Genomic DNA, 10,207 nt, shown 5'->3' on the forward strand with positions numbered 1-10,207 from the left:
ACATGTCAGTGCACATGCGCGCGCCCCCGCCTGCCGCATGTGTGCACCTGTTCGCCCGCACACACACCCGCCCGGCGCTCCCTCGCACCGTCCTCCTGTCCCAACAGCTGTCCGTGCTGCACACATGCGCAGTAGCAAAAAAGCACGGACCCAAGGACGCTGCGACAGGAGTGTACACAGGGACAGGTTTTGTTAGGTAGGATATGGTCATACATTAGACTATGACTGGTAGGGACTAGAAGATTGTGAGCCCCTCTGAGGACAGACAGAGACATGGCTATGTACTCTGTAAAGTGCTGCAGAAAATGTGCTTTATAATTAATAATTATAATATTTTGATAAGGAAAGAACATCTTTAGGGCCCATTTACACTAGAAGCGCTTTTCTGAGCGCTTTGTGATTGATTAGCGCTTTTTAAAAATCGTTCCCATACACTTTCATTAAAATCCCGGTAAAAAAATTGCTGCAATTTTACACTGTTTTTGTGATTACTGAAAGTAGACTTTAGCTGTGAGGCACCAGATATATTGATATTGTACACAAAAAGTGATTATAAAACCTGCATGTGTTTCCACTCTTGCTCTTCCCCCCAGGATATACTTTGTCCAATTCTTAGAACTGCTTGTTCTGTTCCAAGACTTGTTGGCTGTTTATCACTTTCTGATCAATTACTGCATGCTTTCCTTGCCAGTGACTTCACCCTTAAAGAGAACCGTTTACGTTCTCACACATCATGAACTACGGTAGATTATTTATGTATTTGTAGTTTGGCTATATTTTCTATATCAAACCATTTAGCTATCAAGCAGCTGACTGGAGCGCCTGTTTAGGTTCGAAAGGACTTTGTTGAAAGATTTCACTTGTTAAACGTGGGATCAGCAGTCAGCCGTGAAGAGTTCCCTCCATGGGAATTAGCAATGTCACACATTATTTGGGTGCCGTCATACAGGAAGTTTTTACATGGGGGGGAGGGGGTTAGGGTCAGGCATCAGGGAGGGGTTTACATTGGTAGAGTTAGTGTTAGGCATCAGGAATTTATGGTGGGTGGAGGTTATGGATCAGGAAGGGGTTTACATGGAGGAAGGCGGGTATCAAAGATCAGGGAGGTGTTTACATTGGAGAAGGGTTTGGCATCAGGAATAGGGTTTATAGGGTCTATATTGAGGAGAGGGGGTTTACAGTTATTCATCTCCTAAATTTTGTAATCGATTAAAAAAAAAAATGGAAGTTTATATAGCTCCCCAACTTCTTGTTGATATAAAGACCCCCTTGCATTAGCCTCTTCAATGCTACCTATGAAACTCAGAGGATTAGCCTTTCCAAACAGTTAACCCATGTACGGTAATGGCTCCGCCCCAATCGAGGCAACGCCCGTGTTACCACCAAGGCAGCTATTATAGGCCCCGTAGAGCATCGTTATTTACAAAGTAACACGATACTCCCAGTACAAGGAGTAACTCTGATGAAAAAAAAACGCTGTCCTCAAGAAATGATAAAATATTCTCCTAATCACCCAGTCTGGAACAATAATCAGCTACACGAATTTAAAGCCATACCAAATGTAAAACACAGGGTTGGAGCAGGGTATAAATATACACACGAGCGGTTCCAAGAAAGTCTATTTAAAACATTTGAGCAATTGTGTTCTTGTTTCAGTATCCCTGATCACCGGTGATAGTGCTAAATATCTTACCAATGATAAAAACTACTTGCTTAACTGGAACAGCGTGGTTAAAATTGACGCTGTTTACATCCACCTCAGCCTGCCAGGGCGTAGATTTCAACAGCCGCGTTCCATTAACACCCCAATCTACATGCTTCATCTCTGTTTCATTTTTTGTTTTGTTTAATACATTAAAGAAAACCTGTAACGAGAAAAAGTTCCCCTGGGGGGTACTCACCTCGGGTGGGGGAAGCCTCCGGATCCGATCGAGGCTTCCCCGACCTCCTCGGTCCCACGGCGGTGGCGATAAAGCTCCCCGAACAGCGGGGATGTAAATATTTACCTTCCCGGCTCCAGCGCAGTATAGGCTCTCCGCTCGGAGATAGGCGGAAATAGCCGGTCGCTGTCGGCCCGCTCTACTGCACAGGCGCAAGTCTCCTGCACCTGCGTAGTAAAGCGGATCCGACACCGACAGAGATCGTCTATTTCCGCGTTGAGAGCCGCAGCAGCGCCACCTGCTGGAGCCAGGGAAGGTAAATAAATCTAGCTTGTCAGGCTTGTCGAGCCAGGATTGCCGGAGACTTTGGGGGAGCCAGTGCTGGATTGCCTGCAGCTACAGGGGAGGGGGAAGCCTCATTGGGACCCTGAGGCTTCCCCCTCCTGAGGTAAGTACCCCCCCCCCCCCCCGGGGGGTGTTTTTTTCAGTACAGGATCTCTTTAAACTGTGCTCCATGTTCATTGATATTGCTGCACAGCTCAGCCATTGTAACCACTTATGGATCCTTGCTACGAAAATATATATATATATATACCCCTGAAAACTTCACTTCGATATTAGGGTCGTGTATATATACACACTTCCTTGTTTTCGCGCACCGCCGGTGCCCCCGTCCACGTTCCACCAAGCACTGATCATTGAATGGGAACATGTGTTCCCAAAGCCGATCAAAGTGCCTGTGAAAGAATGATCACCAGCATCATCAAGAAGCCAGTGATCATTCATAAAATGAAAGTAAAACACACACACACACTCACTTCCTGTGTACTGTTCTACATTTGCAAGATGAAGTGTGGTGACATTTAGCGGTCAAAAACTTAAATTAAAGTAAAAGTACATTAAATAATAAATCTCCTATAGTCATTAACCTCTTCTGCTCCCTCCCACCCCCCCATAGTTAACAAAATAAATCACTTGTAGAAAAAAAACAAAGATACAGTTTTTGAAAAAAATAAATAGATACTTAAGGGACTCAACTTTTTACCATGTATGTCATGAGAGTATATGCCTGTTATTTTTGCAAGTTAAGGTAGCCATACACTGGTCGATTTGCCATCAGATTCGACCAACAGATAGATCCCTCTCTAATCGAATCTGATCAGAGAGGGATCGTATGGCTACCTTTACTGCAAACAGATTAAGAAACGATTTCAGCCTGAAACCGTTCACAATCTGTTGTGGTGGTGGTGCTGCTGCCGCATACATTACCTGCTCCGCCGGAGCGACTGCCCCCGGTCACCGCTGCTCCGTCTCCGCTCTGGTCTCCAGGTCCGGCATGCTTTACTTCTTCCTGCCCGGCAGGAAGTTTAAACAGTAGAGCGCCCTCTACTGTTTAAACTTCCTGCCGGGCTAGAAGAAGTGAAGCATGCCGGACCCGGAGACCAGACCAGCGCGGAGACGGAGCAGCGGTGACCGGGGGCAGTCGTGCCGGCGGAGCAGGTAATGTATGCGGGCTCTATTGCGTCGGTCGTCGGGTACTCGAACGCCGCTAGCGACGCGCTCCCTACCCGCGGGCGATCGACGGTAATTTTACGCACAGAGCGATCGACGGGATCGGACGAAATGGATCGAAATTCGGCGTGTTGCGGGAACGATGTGACAGCAGATTCGAGCCCAGTGATTGAATCTGCTGTCGATCTGGCGGGAATCGGCCTAGTGTATGGCCAGCTTAAGGGTTTGTCATTATTGATATAGTATAAACAAACACAAAACGTAAAAATACACCTTTATTTCTACTGCATGGCATGGATCAAGCGCCGAGATGATCTGATCCGAATATAAGAAGAAGAAGAGAATAGATGATGCCAACACTGTGAGCAGAAGACCCTTAAGGATGAGAATCACTTCCTGCCGCACTGCTGCAAATATACAGCAACCAAAGACACTTTTAAAGGAAACCTGTGAGGAATGAAATGAAAGCATCTATACTTACCTGGGGTTCCCTCCAGCCCCCTTCAGGCCGCAGGCTCCCTCAGTGTCTTCTGATCGTCTGCTGGCCGTCCTGGTATATCTGTCAGTCACAATTGGCCGTCGCGGAACGCTTATGGTCATGGGATGGCCAGTAGACGATCGGAGCAGCCTGGGGAGATACTGAGGTAGCCCACGGCCTAAAGGGGGCTGGAGGAAGCCCCCTCTCAGGTACACTTTAAAGGGAACGTGAGGCGACGGAGATATGGAGGCTGCCATATTTATTTCCTCTTAAGCAATAACAGTTGCCTGGTTGTCCTGCTGATCCTCTGCCTCTAATACTTTTAGCCATAGACCCTGAACAAGCATGCAGCAAATCAGGTGTTTCTGACATTATCAGAATCAGAATGCCAGATCTGACTGGATTCGCTGCATACTTGTTTCTGGTGTTATTCAGGCACTATTGCAGCCAATTAGATCAGCAGGGCTCAGAGTTGCCAACTCATCCCTTTAAATACGGACGCTTATGAATTATACATGTCTTGTGGCTAGTTAGATGCAGTTTAGGCACGGATTATGTGTGAGAAGCCCCAGAACCTGTATAACCTAGATGTGTCAGTATTTAAAGGGATGAGTTGGCAACCCTGGCAGGGCTGCCAGGCAACTGGTATTGGTTAAAAGGAAATACATATGGCAGCCTCCATATCCTTCTCACTTCAGTTGCCCTTTAAGAAATTGATGGAACTATTTCCAGACTTTCACAGAGGATGAGAGAAAACTCTACATTCTACTGAGAGAAGAGGAATCCCCGGTGATAATCACAGCACACTACGTCCCAGCATGCCACAGGCCGAGAGGATCAACAATGAACTGACAAACAGAATTTTGGCTTTTTTAAAACTGAATATGCCACTTGTACCTTTGTTGTCCATGAACTATAATGAATTGTAAACCTAAAAAATGTCCACAAACTGCTTATCCACCATACCTCTCTCCCACCTCCAGCCCGCCACTCCCTTTTATATCCCCCATTCCCCTATGTTTTAGTATCTTGGAATTTTTTGATTTGATGTGTGGCAAAGGGAAGGTGGAGGTAGGGAAAAGTCAGCAGGGGACGTGGTGGTGCTTCCTAACCTGAAAGTACCAGGACTTACTACAGTAAGTTCCAGCAAAGCCAATCTCTTTGGCCAGTCGGCACAGACGCAGTCCTCCATCGTGCTCCCGCGGCTGAGAGAGTTCTGTGCCTGTGCAGTAATGCTGCGCAGTCGCAGAGTGCTACCAGCGATGGTATGTGGCTGGGCACTTGCGCAGCCGGACCATGCATGCGCAGTACGCCCAACTGGCCGAAGATAACGGGATAACTACCAGAGGATCCAGGAGGCGGAGGATGGCGGCGAGGGAGTGATCGGCGTGGAGGGGGCTGGAGGAAGCCCCAGGTAGGTATAAAACTTTTCAAGTCTTTCGTCTCATGTATTTAACAATGATAAACAGTTTCTACCAGAGACAATAAAGCTTTTCTACACCCGCTCGATTTTCGAGGAACGAAGGACATCTGTGAACAATGTGACGCACAATGATTTTGTATATACTGCAGAGTCTGTCCCATACTGCTATGACACTGTACAGACTGTGGAGAGACAGACTGCAGATGTTCAATGTTCATTCAAAGCTCATACACAGAAGGTGCACATAACCTATTTCCCTAAAAAAAAATTTTTTAAAACCTACCCCCAGAATAAGCCCTAGCAAGATTTTTCAGGATTTTTGAGGATGCTTGAAATACAGTATTAAGCCCTATTACAAAAATACAGATCAACTGTCTAATTAGTTCTTATCAGCAACTGTGAATAGACTGCAGGAGAGCTCTGCCAAAGCAGCTCTCCATATAGTAAACACTGAGGCTTAACCATTTCACTGTCTTCTGCAAATGTGAAATCAAGTAAAACTTTCAGGTTTTTTTTCAGGATTGTTTACCAAATGCCGAATCGCCGGTGATCGCTAGAGCTCCTTAAAGCGTTAGTGCAATAAAAGTATATGGCAGTGATCGGCAGCGATTCGCGATTATCAGCTAATGCGATGCATGCAGCGCTTTCTCACAATTTTTGAGCGATCGCGATTACAATGTTAAGGAAGCGCTAATTGCAATCGCTCAAAAATCGCAAAAAAAGTACAGTGAAAAATTTGCATTTATCGTGCAAATTCTGTGTGAATGGGCCAGGGGTGGTACTGCAAGAGCCTTTTCAGAGCTAGTAATCTGAAAAGCTTGTTAAATCTATGCTATAGGGGATTTTTATAAAAATCGCATCGCTCCAGTGAGAACACACAAATCATTACATTAGTAAGTGCTTTTAAAATCACAAGCGCTCAGAAAAAGCTCTTTCTAATGTAATGCTAGGAGTTTTTTCTCACTTTAGCAATGTGATTTTATAAAAGTCACACCTAGCATTTTTTAAAATCACTGGCACTTAAAAAGCTTTTGCAATGTCAAACAGCTCTAATAAAGATTTTTTTTCCCATAAAGGTTATCATGCTGTGGCTTATGTTTTAGAGCAGAGAGAAAGTTCTGAGTTGAGTTTCCCACTATTGCGAAAAATGGTAACATTTCAAACACATGTTAAAACATACAAGTAAGAAGTACATTTCTTCCAGAGTACTCTGAGCCGTAAATTACGTAAATCGCTGACGCCAGAGTTTTGCGGATTTGTGAGTGATTTTTTTTAGCACCTCCCGGCGCTTACCTGCACGATACGATTTTTTGTAAATCGCTTTTCTAAGCGCTTTTACAGAGCGATTTGTTTTTTCACTTCCTGATGCAAGTGAGGAAGTGAACTCTTGGACCCGGACAAGAATGAATACAATGTATTTACAATGTATTTATTCTTAAAAGCGCTGGGTAAATCACTATACAAAGCGCTTTTTTAAATGTTTTGCGATTTCCCTATACCTTCCATTGAGGCAAATTGCCCTGAAAATGGTCCAGGCATCGCTTTGGTGAGCAGATCGGAATCGAGCCGCTCAGATGTGAACTCTCTCATAGGGAATCATTGCACAAATGTTTTTAGGGCGATTCTGAAAATCGCCAGCGCTTAAAAAAAAATTCAGAAAACGCCCTTAGTGTGAACAAGCCCTCAGTAGTAGGAATCTGACAGAACTGACAGGTTTTGGGCTAGTCCATCTCTTCATGGGAGATTCTCAGCATGGCCTTTATTCTTTATAAAGACACTTCCTGAAAAGGATTTATACAAAGATGCTGGCCAGCCTCCCTGCTCACTTATTTGGTAGTTGGATGGAGCAACTGCCTAATTCACTAAGTGCTTTTTAAAATAAAGAAAACCCTGAGAAGAGATGAGGAGATGAGCTAGTCCAAAACCTGTCAGTTCTGTCAGATTTCTAATACCTTCTGTAAGTGACAGCAACATAGGAGAAAAGTAATTTATAGCTCATTTTACTCACTTTTATGATTATTGCAATAGTGGTCCTTTAAGATGCTCATTAATGATCCAATTTCCCAGATAATCAAATGTCCAATCTGATCACTGCGATCAATCGGAAACGACCGTTAGGGCCCACCAATGGAGGGAAAAAGGATAAGGAATCCATTCAGACTAAAAGTGTCATTCCGAGATTTGGACCAATGGAGCAATCGATTATTTGTCGTCCATCTGCACCATTAATGGCACAGATCTGATCAACGGTCGATCGTTTGATAGATTGTACCATTAATGGGCACTCTAAGTGCCATTCTTGTTCAGCGTCCAATCCCAATGACACTTCTTGGAGTTCTTTAAAACCTAATTTGATGCTACCAAACTATAAAGACAGGTTTTGCTTCCCGAAAATCAAAAGAGGGATCCGCACACAGACTTTTATATAACAACTAGTAAAAAGGCCCGCCCGTTAACCATCTTAGCGGTATGGACGAGCTCAGCTCGTCCATCACCGCCGATGGCTGCCGCTCAGGCCCTGCTGGGCCGATTTTGTTCAAATAAAGAGCAGCACACGCAGCCGGCACTTTGCCAGCCGCGTGTGCTGCCCGATCGCCGCCGCTCTGCGGCGATTCGCCGCGAGCAGCGGCGAAAGAGGGTCCCCCCAGCCGCCTGAGCCCAGCGTAGCCGGAACAAAAAGTTCCGGCCAGAGCTAAGGGCTGGATCGGAGGCGGCTGACGTCAGGACGTCGGCTGACGTCCATGACGTCACTCCGCTCGTCGCTATGGCGACGATCTAAGCAAAACAAGGAAGGCCGCTCATTGCGGCCTTCCTTGTTTATTCTGGGCGCCGGAGGCGATCGGAAGAACGCCTCCGGAGCGCCCTCTAGTGGGCTTTCATGCAGCCAACTTTCAGTTGGCTGCATGAAATAGTTTTTTTTTAATTTAAAAAAAACCCTCCCGCAGCCGCCCTGGCGATCTTAATAGAACGCCAGGGTGGTTAAAAAACGTGCGCTAGGCCACGGCCGCTAGCTTCCCCCTCCCCCGCCAAAATGCGTGCACAGACGTGTCTCGATTGCCCATCCACCACCGCTGTCCAGAGCATATGCACACAGGGAGATGTTGCATGCTTGGCAGTTGGAAAAAGCGGTTATTTCCCACAATGCAATGAGGGTCACAGACAGCAAGCTGTCAGGTCTGGAAGTACGGACACACACACACACACACACACAGACACACACACGCAGACATACACACGCAGACACGCACACACGCAGACACACACACACACACGCACGCCCACACGCAGACACACACACACATGCAGACACACACGCACGCGCGCGCACGCACGCACGCACGCACACACGCACGCACGCACACACGCACGCACGCACACACACACTTGCAAATTATAATATAGGATGAAAGACATCTAACTGTCTTAAGAGCCGACGATTGTTTCAGGGCCTATCCGGTCCCCTTTATCAAGGCACAGGCAGACAAAGCATGGAACAATAAAAACTACATTGTTCCATAGAAGTCTGTGTGCGGACCCCTCTTTCGATTTTCGGGATTACGCTGCTGCAGGGTCCCAGCACCAGCAACCACAGGTGTGCCATTCTTTCTGATTAGGTTTTGCTTCACATCACACCAGAATTGTCTTCTTTTTAATTTACTATATTTTACGGCTGGTAATACTGAACGAGAAAGTGTTTTACCTGTTCTGCGGGTCCGGCACCCCCTGCCCGAGATTAGGCAGCTGGCTCACTCCATTGCACTGAACGGTACACTCTTTGCCGCCCTTCTCTTCACCGGTTTGTTGCATTTTTCCATCCGCGTGGCCACCCGCAGATACGCCAGGCGCCCTGGCAAAGCTGGCATTTACCGAGAAGGCTGGAGTGAGGCAGAAGTGAGCTAAATGCTCCTCAGCGATTTCCTAGGAGCTGCCACGGGCGGTGCCAGGGCTGCAGAGGACGCTGGCATGGGAACAGGATGTGGAGCAATGACAAATCCACAGGTCAGCGTCCTGGGGGCACAATGCGGCAGGTGAGTATGAGAATGCTGATGGATAGAGAGAGGGATTCCTGTAAGCCCTGGTTGTCGGGAGGTTTAGCAGCTCCTCCAGAGCCGGACAGATGAGTAAAGCTGCGAGATGAGGGTCTGTGACCAGAGGGCAGGGCAGCTGGCACTAAATGGGGGGAAGGCGGGTCCGCTAGACAGACACAGGCATGTGTGAGCCAGCCAAACGCCCAAACTTTCTGCGAGACCGCAGGGAAATCACCTTACACAGAGCCGCTGCACAGCTGTGTCTGTACATAATCACTGACAGACTCCACGCTGCGTTACATCACCCCCTGTGTGAGCTATAGCAGGAATAAAGCTGGCCATACATGCATAGATCTCTGCCCAATGTGGCAAACAGATCGACACCTTTCTTATCTGAGTCTGGCCTGGGGCACACTGGAGCGCTTTTTTTAGTTTTGAGAATCGGTGCTTTTAACCACTTCGCCTCCAGACCTTGTTTCCCAGTTATGGACCAGAGCAGTTTTGACAGTTTAGCTATGTCCTTATTTAATCAGAAATAACTTTATCCCTACTTACGACACAGAAATGAATAAAATATTTTTTTTTTCAAGACAAACTAGGCTTTCGTTGTATGCTGTGTTTTCCCTCGAACAATTTTATTTTCTATGAATTTTAATGGGAAAACAAGGAAAAAAATTGAAAAAAACCCCACATTATTTCTCAGTTTTACTAATTTCAGTTTAAAAATAAAAAGTGCTACTGCAGATAAAAAAACACAAATTTTGTTTGGCTATTCTTATCGCTTAACACAAAACTTAGATTATGTTCCGCTCACAATTTATGGTGAAGATATTGGATTCTGAAATAATGCTACAGAGCGTATTTTTCACTATGAAATGAGAAAATA

General features: G+C 46.1%; 1 protein-coding gene across 1 annotated transcript in view; it reads right to left on the reverse strand.

Moving 5' to 3' along the window:
- Positions 1-9,413, reverse strand: part of ZNF638 (zinc finger protein 638) — a 197,465-nt gene extending 188,052 nt beyond the window's left edge. The window contains exon 1 of the mRNA XM_068274297.1: positions 8,994-9,413. Coding sequence (XP_068130398.1) covers positions 8,994-9,100 — 107 coding nt within the window. The 5' untranslated portion in view covers positions 9,101-9,413. The remainder of the gene's footprint in view (positions 1-8,993) is intronic.
- Positions 9,414-10,207: the final 794 nt, after the last annotated feature.

Source organism: Hyperolius riggenbachi, chromosome 1 (genome assembly GCF_040937935.1).
Source record: "Hyperolius riggenbachi isolate aHypRig1 chromosome 1, aHypRig1.pri, whole genome shotgun sequence".
Taxonomy (NCBI): Eukaryota; Metazoa; Chordata; class Amphibia; order Anura; family Hyperoliidae; genus Hyperolius; species Hyperolius riggenbachi.